Genomic DNA, 19,749 nt, shown 5'->3' with positions numbered 1-19,749 from the left:
ACTGAAGCTGTAGTTTTTTAATGGAGGGAAAACAAAGTCTGGAGATGCTCATTTATCTGGCATATGGCAAGTAAACCCTAGGAACATGTCTCATTTTTCAGAGAAACAGAAGAACTCTCACTGAGATATCGACTGAAGTTAAACAAGTTAGTGGAGCAGCAGGTAGCTTGGATATGACAGTTGGACTCTGGGTTTATCATATATTTTGCTGCTGCAGATGTCATAGCAGTCGTCAGGGTTACAAATTTCTAACAGAAAGCCTGTGTTAAAAACAAGGGGTATGAAGTCTGAAAGACGTGGGCCAGTGAAAGATGCTATCCAGTTGTGCATGGGAAATGTAGGATCCAGTGTTTCTGGAGCTCAAATGACACCAGGGACCAAAATTCATTGTATCTTGGCCTCTGCTACTTTGATTTTGACGACTATCTGTCTCTTATGAGTCCCCCTACTTTATGGAATACTTTATCATTAGAGTGCCCCTTTAAACACATAGTTTCAGTTCTTCCAAAAACAAAAGCAGTGCACAAACTGACAAACCTAATTCTGTTCTTTTCAAAATGTGAAAACATTTATTGTGAAAATAGAAAGCTTTATTGAACTGATAAATTAGAACTTTGTTTTTGTGTTCGTATCATCTGATATAGACGGGGTTCTGTCTAAAGTCCAGTGAGTGCAGGGCGGTGGCAAGAGCTGCGTACAGGTGAGTGCTGCTGAACCTCAGGCAGTACACTGGGCTGCTCACTGGGTCTGAGCTCAGCTGGAAGAACTGCAAAACAAACAAAACACAAAATCACATTGCAACGTCATTACATTATTGTTTAACATGTGGCATTCAGCTCATAAAATGATATGTTAAATTTGTTTTTTTAAACGTGAGGTACTGTGCCTAATTTAAACTGCACATATCATAGTCATTTGCTTCATCCTGAGTACGGACTGCGCACACCTGCAGGCATTCAGTCTGCCGTTTGTCCCAGAGTCGTACAACACCGTAGTACGAGGAGCCGCTGGCTATCATGTGATTTCCGTCGGTCTGGATGCAGTACAGAGCGCTGTCATGAGGCTCCTCCCACTCCATCACACAATTCCTGGAAAGGATGGGAGAGTTTACACACGTGCTGAGATGAACAGGATCTTTGTTTTTGGTTTGTTTTTTTGTTGGAGCAGGAACACATAATGTCTGACTAAGATGTATGGAAGAGATGTGTAAAAGTGCTAAGTCAAAGGCAACTTCTTTCCTGGAAGAATCTTCACGGACATACTGGATGCTTTGTTGCAGAGTAAAGGAATGTTGTGAGTTCATTTAATGGATGTCTGTCCTGTACATGCAGCAGCTCTTCTCAAAACACAGGAATGTATTTTGGAGTGTTTGTCTGACTCAACTAGTCCTTGTGATTTGTGTACCGTACAGACCACAATTATTAAACAGGGAAACATTTTTAATTCTGTTAACTCTGCGCTCCTCCACATTGGAAGTCAAATGAAACAGTGACCTTGATGTTCAAGTGCCAACTGTCTGCATTATTTTGAAGGTGAACAAGGCAAAGGGCATGACAAAATTACATCATACACCACCAGTACAACTGAACAAACCAAACACTAACAATGCAAAGCAAAGTGGGGCTGCCAAGCTAGTTTACAGTGAAAGTGCTGCACAGTGAGCCTGAAGAAGCCAAATTCACAAGTTTAGACATTCTGTCATTCTTCCAAATAAAAACAGACAATATCTACAGCACTAACTCCCGTCCCCGTGACCATATCACCTCTGTCCTCAAGAACCTTCACTGACTTCCTGTCTCACAGCGCATCCGATCTAAACTCCTTCTCATTACTCACAAAACCCTCCAAAACCAGGCCCCTCCTACCTCTCTGACCTTCTCTACCCCCAAACGCCTTCCCGCAGTCTCCGTTCATCAGATGCCAACCTCTAATCTCCACAATTCAGGACCAAGCACCGGGCCTGGGGGGACTGTGCTTTTTCTCCGTTGCTGCCTCCACCCTCTGGAACTCTCTCCCAAAATACATTTGAGACTATACCAACTAGACCACATTCAAAAAACTACTCAAAACCTTTTTAGAACCGTTTTAGATATCTGATTTAATATCCCCAGCTACTTATGTACTTTTAGTGTGTTCTTATGCTTTTAGTTTGTTTTATATTATTTGGTATTTCTCTTTCGTGTAAAGCATCTTTGAGTATCTTGAAAAGCCTTTTATAAATAAAATGTATTATTATTATCATTAGTTAAAATTTGGGGGATGTCCAGGTGGGCAAGGAATGGGCCGCAAATAATTTGTTTCAGGGCACTGGTTCTTGAGAACCTCAATTTTTCTATGATCGAAACCATTTCAGCTGTCCACCTTTGAAAACCTGGGTGTGGAGAGAATTTCCAATTGGTTAAAATGAGTCTCTTGGGTGTGATTAACCCAAGCATCAAAGATTGTTGTATGGCTGTAGGTTTGTGTATGATGTAATTCTTTCATGTCCTAGCCTAATGGTTAAGGTGCATACCATATAACTGCAATGTCCATGGTTGGACTCCCGGCTGGGGACCTTTGTTGCATGTCATATCCCTCTCTTGCCTAATGTTTCCTGTCTCCCTCTAGACTGACTGTCAAATAAAGGCAGAATGCCAGAAAAAAGTATTAAAAAACAACGACAGAAACCAATCAATAGACAGAAAACATTGGAGAGGGAGAAGGGGATGACATGCAACACAGGTACCCGGCTGGAGTTGTACCTTTGGGTCTTAAACATGCACCCCATTTTTATAGATACATAGTCCCCCAATTGTAAGGGACCAAAATGCAATTGAAAAATGAAGATACATTTTAAAAAAAGAAATCATATTTAATATTTTTTGGAGTCAATGACTCTCTGAAGTCTGTGACAGTTATTTGATTTTGGTTGTGTTTTCTTTACAGGCAGTTGATTATTTTCAGGGGAATTTTCTTGATTTAAGTGATCCATTTAAACCCAAGTGAATATTCATTAATTACACATTTATTTTTGGTAACTAGGTTACATTAGTAATTACTTGGAGTCAATGCATTGACAAAAACAATTGAACTGTGTTTCCAATTTACCTATAATAAAACCAAATTACATAGGTATTTTATGGAACCTTCCTATGAATATACAGATTTATAGCAATGCCTTTTTAGGAAATTATAGGAAATCTGATCATGAAATACAGTTATACATGTTGGTCCGACTTCCTAACATACCTTCAAAGCATCATGATTCCAACCAGTAACAAAAATCTCCAGTAGTCTTTCTGAATCTGAGACATTGGGGAAAATAGGTTAATTGCCAAAATTATACAAATGTAAAATCTTCCAACTGAAATTACTGAAATAAAAACAACTGAAAATTGTGAAACAATCTGAATTCAGGTGAGATTATATTTCTGTGTGTGTAGTGAAGGTTTGGAGACAATGCTGAATCTCTTGTTTACAGGAAAACCCTATACTATGGTGAACGAGGAAGTTTGTGTGTGTGTGTGTTTGTAAATTGGTGAAATGTATATCGGGGACTTTTGTAGCTTTGTAGTGTTTGTATTTTTCACTTCAAGGATGCAGTGACAATGGGTAACTTTAACCATAGAAGTTTGCTAAATTTAGAGTGTATGTATTATCTGTGTATGTGTGTGCGAGCTAGAGAGAGAGAGAGCCTCCAGACATCTCCTCTACCCCATTGTCTGCCCCTGGTGTCTCGCCATCACTTATTGATGAGGCTGCTTTAATGGAGGATCGATGTCTATTGGCAGAAAATACTTATCCCAAAATACTTCCCCTCACTCTTACACCACCACCACCGCCCACCCGCCTGCCAGACACACACACACACACACACACATACATACACACTATTCATTCAAATTCATCTTATTTCATGATATTAATAAGGATATTTTCTGATATATATCACAATATGGCAACTGCATGAAAAAAATAAATAGAAAATACAACTTGTTTCAATGTAATGCAATACATGAGTCAAAGCTCCTTATGTGTTAAACAAAAACTTAATTGGAAACCTCCATTTGGACATCAGTAATTTTAATCAATAACATGATAACATCATCTAGTCACAGTATGATTCAGGTGTCAATAAATGCAGTGCGGTGTTGACTGTGAAGTTTTTTGGAGGAGCGGTTCTCCAGAGAGCATCAAACATCACTTTTTTTAAATGTTACTTGATGTGAAGAAAGAGGCAGAAGTACACTAAGAAGATAGGGCAGCACCCGGACAATTTACAGCACGCACATGCCTTCAAGAAAGGCGGAACTCAACTGTGACGACACTTTCTACGCTTTCACCCAGACACTATCGGAGTGGAGCGGAGCAGCCAACTCCAGAAATGACGCGTTTACTCTAGCATTACTAGGGGACACAACTATGTCATGGCAGGTGTATCGCTCGGGTACCAAGGAAATGCAGTGTTGAGAGTGAAGTTGTTTGGATGATGCTCTCAAGAAAGCTGCAAACTGGATTAATGCAAGTCAAGCAATCAGCCCCTACCGACAGGCACATTTTGAACATTATATCATATCACAACGTAGCAAATTATACTGATATCCCAATATAAAATTACATATATTGTGATAGAGGATTTTATCTATATCACCCACTCCAACTGTTACTGAATTGTTGTTCTTAAAAAAAGAGTTCACAATCAAACTGATCATTCATTAGATCTATTCAGCACCATGGGACTATTCAGACTCTGCATTTGATTTATCTATCACAGTCTATCACAGTGCATTTGTCTTTGGTGGTGAGCCCCACCTCCAGACAACCCGAACCTCCTGGATGACTCTGGGAGCCGTTTGAGGTTGGTTTGACCGTATAAATTATTGATATCTAAAGAGGGACCCCCCTCTGCCAACCCTCACCCCAACCAAACCCCTTTCAAAGTCCCCAGAGCAATCTGCCAATCACATCTGATTTGTCTTACTTGAGTGATCCCCCTGAAATACAGCCTGAAACCCGACTAACCCCTGCTGTCCTAAATAAATGCTGGCCTCCCCGATCATGTTAGTTACCCTGTCGGCATATACTGAAGTGAGGGCTGCTGCATTAATATGGACACCATACACAGCTGCTGGTTATTTCCCCATGCTCACACTGGTGGAAAGAAAAGAAGTAGTATGGAAGGATTTTTACACTATGCTTTTACCCCAGCCTTTCCATCCTGACAAGAAAACAATACTGAGGACTAATAGATTTCCATAACTTTAAATCAACTGTCATGACTGAACATTGTGTAATTTCTGTCTATGCCTGAAAAGTATGGATATTAAATAGCCATAATAATTCCCAAGTGCATTTACATACTATAGGACTGGGTGATAATTCAATATGTTTTATAGATTATTAATGAATGCATATTGTAATAATATGATCATATCATATTATCAATTATCTTATGTTGACCACATTAAAAATTAAAAGAAATAGTAAATAAACTCATGAGCAACTCATTTTACTACAATATGAGTTGTTTTGTGGAACACTGGAGACCACTGCAACAACTAAAAGACTGCTGGAAAATGCTGTACAGCAAAAGTACATCTGTTGCTATTTGTGCTTCCTTTTTGGATTCAGCGTCTGAAATGAACATTTGTTTGGTGACAGAGGAGAGGTGCACTGTAGTTGGTTTCCTGGCTGTGGTGAGAGAGGGCTTGGAGACGTTTTGTACTCCAAAGTGTCCTGGTCATTAAATGAGTGTGTGGCACCATACGATGGTACCACTGCTACAGTCATGTTTAAAACTGATATTCAAGCTCCAACTATGTTAAAGAGTTTTAAGTATTTTCCATCCATCCATTTTCTGCTGCTTATACAGGGCCAGGTTGCAGTGGCAGAAGGTTAAGCAAGTTAGCCCAGATGTCCCTCTCCCCAGTTTTCCGGCTCCTCCTTGAGGGTCCTGAAGCATTCCCTGGTCAGATGAGATATATAATTTCTTCAGTGTGTTCTGGGTCTACCCCAGGGTCTCCTACCAGTTGGATGTACCCTGAAAACCTCCAAATGGAGGCAGAACATAGGTGTATCCTGATCAGATGCCCAAACCAACTCAGCTGGCTCCTTTCAACTCGAAGGAGCAATGACTCTACTCCGAGCTTTCTATGGATGTCTGAAACCCCGTCCCTGTTCAGTCAAGACATCCTAGAGAGGAAATGCATTTTGGTCACTTTCATCTGTGATCTCATTCTTTGCATTCATCATTCCCTAAAGCATCATTCATGAGCACAGATCAGGGTTGAAATGTAGATTTACTGGTAAATTGAGAGCTCCACCTTCCGCCTCAGCTTCCTCTTCACTACAATGGTCTGGTACAACACCCACATTACTGCAGATGCAGCACCAATCCACCTGTTGACCTCATGTTCCGATCGGATCAGAGTAAAATTTTGACCTGGCACTGTGGGATTGATTCAGATTAGAAACATTGGTCATGCATACTAGTATTAGGGCTGGAACTTGAAATGTAAAACCTGCCATTTGGCAAGTCAGTTACAATGATAAATATAAATGTTCGTGTTTTTGGAGGTTAAGTATCTGTGATATGAAGCCACAGCGCAGACAGCATTTCAGAAATACTGCTGCCTGTGAAATGCACCTGCTTTCACTTTTACATGCTTTTATTTCTTGCAGTTCAACTAACATTTCTATCAGTTTCATCTCTTTACTACGCTACTTTCAGTACTTACCCTTAAATGACATTTCAGCTGCTTTCATGGCTTAGACTTTGCCTGACATTTCAGCTGCTCTCACACCTTATGCATCAGTTGACAGTTCATCTGCTTTCAGCTCCTCCTCTTAATCTATTCGCACGATGTACATACAAACTGCCAATTCAGCTGCCTACTGGCTTAAACTAGAGGCTAACATTTCAAATGCTTTCATTGATTGCACTTCAAATGACACCTCAACCCCTTCTAAATGCTTATACTTCAACTGCTCTAAGTGCTTCAATTTAAATTGCAATGCCAACAACATCTCACAAGCAAATATTTTTAAAACATTTATACTTTTTCACAGTGTTCTTCAGAAATAACAAACAAATTAAAAAACCCCCCAAAACAAAACAAAACACCACGTGTAAGTCTTTAAGATATAAATTTGTAAACACCACCAAAATTGCTAAGACCCCGAATTCCCAGAGAACATACTGGGGACAGCTCAACAACAGCTCTGGTCTCTAGCACATTGTGGTAAAAGTGTGAAGCACTGTACGGAAGAAGTACTGTAGGTGTCACTATTTAACCAAAAGAGCCAACATTCACTGGCAAACACTTTAGCTGAGAGTGTATTAGGACCACTGGTTAAAATAATTTTATTGCTGCATACTTAAAGAAGATAATGTGTACTAATGGTCTTATGAAATCCAAAAAAATCAAAATCCAACTGTTCAAGGTGAACTCAACAAGAGAGAGATGGTTGCGCACCTTGGGCTGAGTCGGAGGTCCCACAGTCGAATGAAGGTATCATAGCCGCAGGTAAAGAGCTGGAATGGAGATTCAAACACCATGTCCAACACACCGGCCCCACGACGAAACTCTGAGCCCAGACTGTACACACACTCCAACCTGGTGAAGGAGAGAAGGATGGAGGAACAAGAAAAGAGTGGAGATATGAAATTTGTATTTTCACATGTAACATGTCCAAAAATCACATATGCCTACATGTGAATTCATCACGTGTGATATGTTGAGAATGAAAAAATAAATGTGACAAAATTATTTTAAAGAATGGACGGTGAAATAAGTGATGAAATGTATATCTATAGAAATTAATCAATATTCAATGACATAAATCAAAATGTTTATTATTTCAAAATGTAATTCCAACTTCATTAAAATATTCAATCTGCAGTTTGGCTTTATTTAAAATTTATTTCACTGTGTTTTTTTCCCCCAGTGTGACACTCTGCTGAATGGCAGGATTGATGATGATTAGTTTTGTCCCTCATCAATGAGCCTTGAAGCCCTTGTATATTTGTCCCACCCCTTGAATATCTTTAACCTAAACTTAAAATTTTTTTTTATTCAATTGGTGAGGCTCTTTGTGGGTAATAGAGGTCAAACAAATGTTAGATAAGATGATCGATTGCTGAGGATGATATGGCCCTGTCATGATGATTGACAGACTAGATTTATAGCTGTAGGTTGAGGGGATATGGTGTTGCTATGGAGCTTGTGCATGTAGCTGCCATATGCAACACATGAGCTGATGTATGTCTCCTCAAAAATGTAACTCCACCTCGGGGCAAAGGTAGCTACAGAGCGATCACATGGGCACAACAAGAACTTTGATTGGTTAGCATGGGCTGCTTGTGTTTTCTTCCAGAAAGTCTGAGATGGCAATGGAGACTGCTGTGATTGAGTACAGCACAAGAAAATTGAAGAAAGGCTCAGTAAGGTGCTTTTCAGGTCCACACATCTAGTGAAACCCCTTCAGCTGCAATCCTTCTGCTATCTGTGAGTCCTGCTCTCTGTCACAGTGAATGAAAAAACATGAGTATGGCAACTGCACAGAATAGTCCCATATTCATTAATGAGATAAGGCTGAACATGCTCGTATCAAAGTAACTACAAAGAATGTCGATACATTTACTTTGGGTAGTATAATTAGATTGTGATATGGCCCGATAAGCCAACAGAACCACATCATCTGCAAAGAGCAGAGAAGCAATTCTGATGTCTCCAAATTGGACCCCCCCCCTGAGATCCTGTCTTGAGATCCTGTCCATGAAGGGGGGGTGACTTGAGATCCTGTCCATGAAGGGGGGGTGACTTGAGATCCTGTCCATGAAAATCACAGACAGAATCATTACAGAGGCCAACACCCACTGAAAACATGTTTGAATTCCATCTAGCCATCCATCCATCTAGTCATCCTTCTAGTATTGTGCTAAATCTAGGTTGCTACTGTGGGACTCTCATTAACCCCTTGTGTCAAGTATAAACCCAGCTCATGTTATTGTTTGAAAATTCCTACTTTGTACACCTTTTAACTACTAGGATCCATAATTTTTTTTTCACTTTATAAATAATTTGAATCAAGTGAATTAATCAACACACACTAATTAGAACAAATATTAATGTAGGACTGGCCAATGTGGATATAATTCTCTATCATTCTCTATCAAAGTGTCACAGTATATACGTTATTGTCAAATTGCTGAAATTCCTGTACTTATCATTATATGCTCCCTCCTGTTCGTGCGTACAGATGGTGACACACTGTGTTGTCTCTGTGTCACTGAGTCTGAATTAGTGAATATGGCTCTGAGTGTGGGACTGGGGACACATAAACTGTGTGTATGTACAAGTGATAAATAAAGTTTGTCTGGGTTGATGTGGTGTGACCTGTGTGTATGTGTGTGTGTTTGTGTGTGTGTGAGTCCAGCTCCATGTAGCACCATGCTCTTGTGATCACAGCTCTGTGCCGCTTGCGCCTCGCCTCTTGATTATTGGAGAATAACTTGCACTCAGCAGGGCGGATTATTGCAGAATAACTGTCTCTTTGTTGCCATTTAATACCCTCCATGACCATGACTCTGTGCGACTCTCGCACGTTTGATACCTGCCCCGTAGCAACCATTTAAAGGAGTCCGCTGGCCTTGGCGACAGCGCACCCCTGTGCTTCGACTCGTGCCCCCCTCCCTCGCCCTGGAGCTCAATCCGCAGACTCGGGCTGGTAATCCCCCAGCCTTACCCCAGGGGGCCTTCTTATTGGACCAGGGCTTTCCCCACAGGGCGCCTTATTGGGTGAGAGCTCTCTCATTGCCAGGATCTCATGACTAAGCCCGGGCCAATGGGGAGTCTGTGATGAGGCTGAGTTTGTGTCTGCGTGGGGTAGTGACCCCTCATTTTCCCCTTACCACTAAAACCAAGGAGCTTAGCACATGCCACACAAAAAGAAACTCATTCAAGCCAAAGAGATGCGAGCCTGTTCATTCATAACTAAATAATGATGTCTCCATCACAGCACTACCACTCTAACTAAAAAGAGATCATCAATTCATAACCCTAGCCCATGAAATCCTTCAAACAAGATGATTACAATCTAACACTTTTCTTAAAAAAAAAAAGAAAAGGTTACAAACACCCGAATGTGAGAAGAAAATAAAAGCTGGGCTTCCATAAAATGGACATGACATCTGTGCAGGGATCTTAAACTCAGTAATAGCACCATGCGATGAGCTGGTGCACAGTGCAAAACAGCAGGGATTCTCAAATTGGTAGGTCACTGGCTTTTATGGGCCGCGTGTGATTACAGGATGGAGGCGTAAGCATATAATCTGTCAAAATGACTGTATCTGTTAGTGAGCAGCGGCACAATGTTCTGATCTGACCATCTTTTCCAGTGCTCCTATGGGTCCATAATGTTAAATACCTGAGTCTGGCCTCGACAATGCCTGACTGAAAGGTGTCACATGGGAGGCTCTAAAACATAGCTGACTGGCTGAGTCATAACCATCACACAGTCTGTCCTCATAGGGTTAGTGATGTATTCACAAGAACACACCATCAGATACTGTAAACTGTAAAAATCACAGGTTGGCTTGTGTCAGATACTGTTGAAGATATCAACCCCAAATAGGTGAAATATAGTAATTTCATACTAATGTGGATTATGTTATAAGTAGGGGTGTAGTTCGTTATGTACCTCAGTTTCAGGGTCACAAGTCAGAACATTTTTGATAAGGAAAAAACCAACCAATACAAAATAAACAAACAAAAAACCCAGAGGATGTTGTCATTTATTTTGAAAAATGCATACATTAAATTGTGTCTCATTAGCTCTATATCTTACTGTAAAGGTATTATCCTCAATCATCAGCATACATACAGTATGCTGAAGTATGAAGTAAATAAAAAACAGCCATCAAGACAGGTATAGTCACTTTTTAATGAAACAATATAGAGCTATAGAGCCTGCAGTGTGCAGTTTAAGCTTTTCATATTCTGTTATAAATACTCAGTCAAAACTCTATTTGCAAGTTTTACCTGATTCAATGATAGGTCAGATGTTGTCTTTCCCAAACTTAGAGTTGCGACTCAGAATGGGTCACCGAGCCATTCTTATCAGGCATGCCAGTTGGTAGAGTAAAACACATAACAGGGCTATGATATGTGAATTCATTTTCCTAAACAAAAAAGACGAGCATTCTTTTTGGCTACGCTGATCTATTCAGCTCAGATGCTGTGTGCTGAATAGACCCCCGCCCTCCCTCACTCTTGATTGTGTGCATGATGTCGAAACAAAAATACACAGAGTTTCTAAACATTGGCTTCACCAAAGCCATTTGAAATGCAGAGGAGAGGCCATAGTGTGTTTTATGTGGGGAAGTGCTCAGTAATGAGAGCTTAAAGAGACTTTCAAGAGACAGTGATTTGACAGCGGGAAAGTAAGTCACTCATGTTTTTGTGTAGCATTTGAATTGTTTGTTTCATGTGTCTGTTAGTTGGTGACTTGTGTGTTGCTAGCTAGCTAGCATTTCTTGTCAGTGTTAGCAGCGATTGCTCACGTTACGATGTATTTTTAAAAGTTTGTGTCCCGCAGAGATACCTAATTTCTCTTTTGGTCTCGATTGGAAAAGGTTTGGGAACCCCTGCTCTACTAGAAAGTTGTTTGTTCAGGGGATACCCTGACTTACAGTCCTACTGTCAAAACTTTCTAAAGTGCACTTTAGAATTTTTGTTTTGGACATGCGAAGATGTAGATCAATGGGAGTGTACCAGGCTAATTCATCTGTACTTACCTTATTTAAGGGCATACTGTACCCAAAATAGAATATGGAACCAAAAATCCTGGATTGAACAGTCTGGGATGAAAGCACATGTACTGTGACACCCCTAGTTATAAGGTATATTTGTTCAGATTCTATACATTAGCACAACAAAGTTAAACAATGAACTTGGAACATTAACGAAATATGTTTCCTTTCATATGTATTATCTGTTTATTGTGGACAGAAACAGTTTTCTGGTCCGTGATATCAACACACTAGAGGTGCTAGAGCATTTCTGAGGCTGGTTTACTGTCATGACATGCTGTTGAGGGTGAGATAACATATGAGATTTGGATAAGTGGGAGGTTCCAAGGTCACTGGCAGACAGGAAAGGGCCTTGTGGGACACAGTCAACCTGCAAAAGACATCACTCAGGTGGTATAGCTGAAAGAGGAGAGGAGGGGAAGACAGGGACAAGAACTGTATGAATGATCTACAATGCCACTCACATGACTGTCAGCACCACAGTGGGCATGATATCCCCACAACTATCCGGATTCCCTACAATAAATAAAGAAATATAAAAACTAACTTCTAATAGAGACATCCCACATTCTCTGACAAAATAATCTGAACCCGACTCTACATATGTACCTACTTCACTGACAATCTGTGAAAGGGTAATTCCAGTTTATTACAATTCCTATTTTACAATTTTGGCCACACGATTATACAAGTTGGAAACAAGGGCCAACGGTAAAATGACGACCACTGCATTCAAGTAGCAGAGTCTTTCATCCAAAGTGACTTACAATAAGTGCATTCCACCTCCAAAGGAACATTCATAAATTGTTAGTGCATCCTTTCCAAACAAAGATAATGTGTCAAGTTCTAAAGCCAAAATTGTTTGGAGTTTTTTTTTTTGTTTGTTTGAGGAAATGAGACATTAGTAAGTGTCCTGGTATAGTTTGAAAAGGTGGTTTTCAGCTTGTGGTGAAAGATATGCAATTACTTCTGTGGACAGTTCATTCCACCACTGTGGGATCACAACACAGGAGAGCCTAAACTGAAATGAGCAACCACAGGCTCCTCTGAGTGATGGGGCGGCTAATTGTCCAGGGGCGGAGGAGCGCTAAGATAGCACTGGGGTGTAGGGCTTGACCATGGTTTAGAGGTTGGATGGATAGGTTCCCTTCACTTGCCTGTAGACAAGGATGTTGGTTTGGTTTTAACATCGACAAGGACATTTTTGTCAGTCGGTGAATATGCACATACGTGTTTGTTTCTTTCTTTCTTTTCTTCTTTGTTTGCTCTCCTGCTTTACTTTCCAAAAACAGGACTTTTATTATGTGTAAATCAAGACCACACAGGTTACTGCAGCCCGTACCATGGAGTAAGATTAGTGGGTTATGAACCTGTCTCACTTTTAACTGGGGTAGATCACCAGGGTAACCATGGGCTAACCTGCTCCATCGCCGGTTAACTTCAGAGGATCAGATCAAAACCTGTCAACGGCCTGACTACTGACCAATCACATCACTGGAAAAACTGAGTCATTATTCTTACAGGGTTCTGACAGGGACAAGAGAATACAGAATAAAGTGACCAATAATAAAGAGCCCTAGATATTTTTATAGATCAGTAGAGTCTTTTTGTTGTTCCAGGCTTTCCATGTGTCACTCTGGTTTGAAAACAGCTCCTAACAAACTGAGGGAGAGTTCATCACTAAATAATTACATAATGATGATTGAAGCTGAAATTTTACTACACAACGATTCTTTCATTCCCAACAGTATTGATGCTTGACACTCTTATTTCATCACTGCAGCTCAGAATGACATACGGAGACTTTGTGATGATAAACGAACATAAAAACTGGAAATAAAAACTAAACCCTCTGCTCTCTTTTATAAGAAAAATAATCCACACACTTCCACACACTCAATATTTCCATCGATTATAAATGCAACATTTCTGTAAGACAGACCTCATCAGACATCAACTACTTTTTCTTCTCCTCTCTGCTTGATCTCTGCTTTAGCAGCAGAAACACCCTGACATTAATTTTAATGTTTTTATGTGCATGACATATTCAGAATAGACAAAAAAGCAAAAAAAAAACAGCTCACTCTTCACTACAGAGCCTTATAATGATTACTGCACTCATTTACAGTATGTCCTTAGCCTTATTTTGATATCTAGATTTTTTTTCTCGCTGCTCATCTTCTTATTCTACCCTAGTTATGTGATCATATTATTTACATTTCACATGTTGAATATCACCCACAGGTATTACTGTTTCATCACATGCCATATTACTCACTTTGTTCATGGTTCTGACGATGTGGCTTGTAATTAACAACTATACCCTCTTTCATGAGAGTAACTGTTTGCTTAGCTTTAAATACAAAACATTCCTTTAGCCCTGGTTGTTTATTATACTTTGGCTCTTCTTGAAGAAAGACTAGATGTCCTCCATCCTTTGCTTTTTTGGGGATGTTTAAGCCAAACGTTACAATAACAACACAGGAAGCTAACACGTTACTCCTGAAGTTTAGATATCAAAATAAATGACTGATGTTACTTCTATTTATCAAAGACATTATTTTTAATTCTGTGATGTTTGAAAAGTTTAAACTATATATACGAACTGCTTCAAATTCCCAATATTTCATTCATTCATCTCACGGACATGCCCAGAGCTGCAGCTCACCGACAGCATTCGGCCCGAGGGTTGCCAGATCACTGAGTATCCCCCATATCTCACTCTTTCACTCTTCATACTTTTTTTTACAGCAAACACACAAACATGATAACTCTGCATTGACCTGCATTGCTCTGCATTTGAGATTGTTAAAAATATTGGTAGAGACAATTCAGTATTGCATTGATTAGCCAAATCTATGCCTACTTTATGCTTGTGGGGCAGCACCAGGATGTGAGCTGCAACGGGGAGCCAGTAAAGTGAACAGAGAAGAGGAGTCGTGTGGGAAACCTTTGGGAGGTTGAACAGCAGATGGTGAGCAGCATCCTGGACCAGCTGCAGAGGTCTAGTGGCAGACGTAGAGGCTCCAGAGAGGTGGATGTTTGTCCAGGTGGGAGATGACAAGCACCTGGGTGAGGACCTGGACTGCCTCTCTATTGAGGAGGGACTGTCTACACCCAAACTGTTTATATACGTCCCTCACAGTTTAAAGACCAGCTTCATGCCTCAACCTTGACCTACTGCACTTACTGTATATGTGCACACAGTTTTCCTGACAAAGAGGGGTTATTAGGTACATTTATTGGGCAGCAAGGTGCAAAAGGTTCTGGGTTCAAACCACGGTTCAGGTGGGGCCTGCCTGTGTGGACTTTGCATAGTCTCCCTGTGCATGCATGGGCTTCCTCCCACAGTCCAAAGACACGCAGGTTAATTGGCAACTCTAATTGACTCTAAAACCTGTCTGATTGTCTGACTGCTGGTGTTTCTGTATGTCGGACTTTGTTGTAGCTATGTTACCCTGTTCCCAGATCTCAATTACCTTGAAGAGTGTTAGTCATGTGACTTATAAATCACCATAGATACACGACACAACATTACAGTCATAGAGATGTCTAACTGATCAACTAAAAAACTGAAAACAAAGTCAGATACCACCCTGATGAAGACAATATAGACAAAATGTTTGGGGAATCAAGGTATGATATACTGAAAAGAAATTGTGCAACAGCATACAGCAAACCTGAGTCCAAGGTTGAGGCAGTGTTGCCAACTTTTTCAAGTTTTACCGACTGTACCAAAGGTACACCTCTCTATGTTTCTTTTTCAATTGACCACACAGTAGCTGACACTGACGTGCTTTTAACTTTCTCTCTGAGCGATTATTTTACAAGTTAATATAGCTGAAATCACAGCACGGCCAATTTGTTAACTTATGTGTATGGTGATTCAGTCAGACGACGTCATGGTTATAAAATTAAGATTTTAGCGGTTCAGAGCAGCAGCTTGGAAATGGCTCTGAAGTGACTGCTGGTTAACATGTAGTCTTAATGGGCCGCGTCTCAGTCACTTTTTCATACTTGTTACGTTGTCTGACAACAGAAACAGAAAAACATGTAAATGAGAACAGCTTTATTGTGAATTTGGCTGTATTAAATTAGTGTATATGTGAGTACAGACAGTAGGAGAGAAGCAAACAGATAAAGGGTGTTCCATTCATATACGAGGTTCTGACCTAGTTTTTTTTTTCTCTTTAAAAACTCTTGTGTGTTTTTTTCAGTGTGTCTGGGATCATTGTCATGTTGGAAAATACCTCTCTTGCCAAGCGTCTTGAGACTGGGAGTCATCTTTTCATTCAGTATTTGGGAATACAACAAGCTTGCATTCATAGTGCCATCTATAAATGTCATCTCCCCCACACCTTTTGCCCTTATGCAGCCCCGTATCAGCACACTCCCACCTACATGATTAAAAGTCGGCACTATGCAGTTGCTGTGGTAATCCTGGCCAGGTCCACACCAAACATGCCAGTCCCCATCTGATCCAAACAAATTTAGTTCAGTTTCATCTGACCAAAGTATGTGCTGCCACCATTCCTCAGGCCTGTGTCAGTTTTCGAGGATTGCCACTGCACCTTTTGTTATTGGCAGTATGGCTCTTCCAATACCTCCTAACTACTGCTGCAGCTGTGTTTTGGCTTATGTTTTTTGTACTGATGCTGTTGTACCCTCTCCCATCTTCATGAAGTTTCACAATCTGGTTTCTATCTTGTTCAGGCAATTCCTTGCCATGTGGAGACATATTGCATTAGACACAACCCAGGCCAAAACTGAGGAAGCTGTGGTGTTCACAGGTTCTTTTAGTTTGTATTTTCGGGCCCGTATTTTCAATATAGTCTATTTAATCTACTTGTATTTAAATATACGTACAATCATATACCCTACACTTTAACTTAAAAATAATTCGTAGCATAATATAATTTGATTTTATTGTAAGATGGTACAATTATGAATCATTTAACATTGTAGAGACATTACACAAGAGTTTGCTCAGTTTTGTTGTGCACTGCATTTAATGTTGATGGACTTAATGTTGAAATAGGAGCCAGGTTTCAACCCCAATAATTCTTTTTAGCCTGATGTAAAAACTTCCATTAAAATGATAAAGACTCAAATTCAAATCATTGGTTTTGAGGGAAATTATTTTGCTGCTTGAGAATGAAGCAGTTTGAGCTGCAGTGTGGCAGCTACTTTGTGAGATGGGTAGACTGGTGGTCCTAGGGGGCACAGTGATTGTTATGAGATGGCCACTGGCTGTGTGACATACAGGGTCTAAGTCCTGATTTAAGCCTGTCTGGTCTCACTGCAGGAGTCAGGTTGGCTTTAGTGGCCACACACACACAAATTGTGAAAGGAATCACTAATGAATTGACAATGTTGAAAAAAAAAATAGAAGAAGCTAAGGGCATTATCCTTTAGTGTGGGGACAGCCAAAGAAAAGCAGTGTGTGTGTTTTGTGACAGAAGTGGTAGGAGGCTCTTGTAAGTTAAGTCTGAGCCCTACACAGGAGCCTGGGGACGCACTGGGAAACGGGCCCTCTTGTCAAAAGCCATCAGACAGGTAGAGAAAAGGAGTCCCGCTGAGGTTTTTACTGGCTAAAACAAACAGAGGGGAGCCGCGAAACCTGCTGCATGTTCACCCAGTTTATCATGCACCTCTGAGCTCACTGCAGCACAACTGCAGCAGGAATGTGAGCCTTCCTGGAAGACACAGTAGAGAGGAGGGGCAGTGGCTGCTGGGACCCATCAACAATGACCACTTTCAAAATGTCACATACATGCGTGCACTGCAAAGACAATACAGCTGCAATTTGTATAACAGAGCGTCCAGCCGAATGCAGACATTTAACCCCGCTCCTTTCAGTGTCAGGAATGTCAGGAATCCTCGCCTGACCATTTGATTGTAAAAAAAGGAGGGGTCCCTTTCTGAAGGAACAGAGGGGAATCTTGGGAGTTGGGAGTGATGGTCCGGGTCCTTTCTCTTTGATGCTTTTTTCCCCCTCTGTGTTTAGCCATGAGCAAAGACAGTGTGAAAAGTTGGGGTGCTGCTCTGATGGCGCCACTTGTGTGGGATCCCCCTCTAAATGGCTGATCATAAGACCCCTTTGTGCCACTGAGATGAAAAAAATACGGAATTAATTGCAAAGGAGAGAAAAAAAGAGAAAGTGTTTAATGAAATAAAAATCAAACCCCCAGGAGCTCAATGGGAACCCCCCCGTCAGTTCTTCTTTGGTATTACCAAACCAGTTTGTTTACCTGCAGTTAGTCTGTTGATGCCAAGTAAAGGAAAATGATTCTACAAATTTAGAACAATCACAGAGAGTATCAACTAGGGCTGAACAATTTGAGAGAAATATCTAATTGCAATTTTTTGGACCAATATTGAATTTGATCTACACTGCAGTTATTAAAGAAGGAGAAAAAAAAAAGCTCAATCCAGGCCAAATCAGATGTTTGAAAGCAGTGAACTGCAAATTGGACCACTGACAATTGATATCTGAATCCACCCTTCTAGATATATGCTGTACCCATAACCCTCACAAAAGAGAATACGCCTTTTTTTTCTTGGAAGATAGATTATAGTATTAGTTTCCTCTCCAAAAGCACATGATTCAAAAAGAAGATCATCAAGAAGATGTATATACCATGTTGTTATGTACATCTTCCAACCTCCCATAAAATTGTTGTTGTCAGTTCTAGATCCAGTTATTCCTAAATTAGTTCACCCAGACCAAACTGGTTTTGTGAAAAAATGACTAGCAGAATTTTATTTCATATTATATACTCTGCATCTAATTCAACTTCATCACCTGCTATAAAATCCATTGATGTGCAAAAGGCATTCAATAGAATATTCTATTTTATGTAACAATCATTTTGCTAGAGTATTATACTGGAAATTATTTCTCTTCCTAGTTCCCAATTGGTAGAGGATCTCGTCAGGGCCACCGCATTCCCTGTTGTTATTTACATTGTCATTATAACCCCTGGCTCAGAAAATAAGAGGGTCACCGAACGTACCCCCCTCGTGGTGGGGAATACAATTTCATTTTGCTGTATGCAGTCGATATTTGCTATCTGGGTTACACAATTCATGATATGCCAGAGGTTATGGAGTTTTTTTTTTTTTTTTTAAATTCAGTAGATTTTAAGGTTATAAAATAAATTTGAATGAATATGCACTCTTATCCTTAAGTAACTCATCGGACTACTGAGGACCACAAACTGAAATTCCAAGAGTTTCTACATTCAAATATCTTGGTGTACAATCTTTTTAAACATTTTTAACACTAATTATAAAGGTTTGCACAATTCTGTGACCAAGGACTTAGACAGATGGTTCAATCATAAATTTCCATTATGCAGTCGAAAATTAATTATTAATATGAATATATTAATGAAGATTAATTTTGCATCCAGCATGCTTTCATCCCACACCCCGTTGATACTTGAACAGGATACATGGCCTTGTTTCTAAATTCATTTGGAAAGGGCTGCGACCAAAGCTGAAAAACATAATTCTTTGTCAGAGTAAACACCAGGGGGGATTTGACCTTTATTGTATAAACTTTATTGTCACCAAAGGGGACATTTGTCTTGGGCACAGTGCTACAGTCCGATGCTTTATATAAAAACATAAGAATAAACATAAGAAGCATTTGACACAATGCTAAACGGTTGCTTCAAATAAAAATAGAAACCTTAGAAACCTAAAAGAGACATTTGACTATACAATTGACATTGACAACAGAATGGTTTAAAAAGAATCTCTAAGAATTAAAGTGCTACGTGCTAAAGTACTTGTGAATATATTGCACACTGCTCTACTGCACAAAGATTTAGCCTTAGAGTTCAGCAGCTTGATGGAGGCTGGAACAAACGAGTATGCAAGTATGATATCAAGCAGTATCATTTGCACTTTGGCACGAGTCTTCTTCCTGATGGTAGAGGTTTGTATTCAGT

At 40.1% G+C, this 19,749-nt stretch overlaps 1 protein-coding gene across 3 annotated transcripts in view; it reads right to left on the bottom strand.

Annotated features, from left to right (window-relative positions):
* Positions 1-566: 566 nt before the first annotated feature.
* fbxw4 (F-box and WD repeat domain containing 4) overlaps positions 567-19,749 on the bottom strand; it is a 57,811-nt gene continuing 38,628 nt past the window's right edge. Inside the window, exons 6-8 of one of the 3 annotated variants that reach the window (XM_040140071.1) lie at positions 7,455-7,595; positions 947-1,088; positions 567-766 (exon numbers count right to left, since the gene is read on the bottom strand). In XM_040140071.1, coding sequence (XP_039996005.1) covers positions 632-766; positions 947-1,088; positions 7,455-7,595 — 418 coding nt within the window. In that variant the 3' untranslated portion in view covers positions 567-631. Of the gene's footprint in view, positions 767-946; positions 1,089-3,228; positions 3,285-7,454; positions 7,596-19,749 lie in introns of those variants that run through there. The other 2 variants (XM_040140070.1, XM_040140072.1) reach the window with 2 other exon arrangements.

The sequence above is a fragment of the Xiphias gladius genome, chromosome 11 (genome assembly GCF_016859285.1).
Source record: "Xiphias gladius isolate SHS-SW01 ecotype Sanya breed wild chromosome 11, ASM1685928v1, whole genome shotgun sequence".
Lineage (NCBI taxonomy): Eukaryota > Metazoa > Chordata > Actinopteri > Istiophoriformes > Xiphiidae > Xiphias > Xiphias gladius.
Note: the sequence above shows the minus strand (reverse complement) of the source record. Positions and strands in the feature narration are given on the sequence as shown.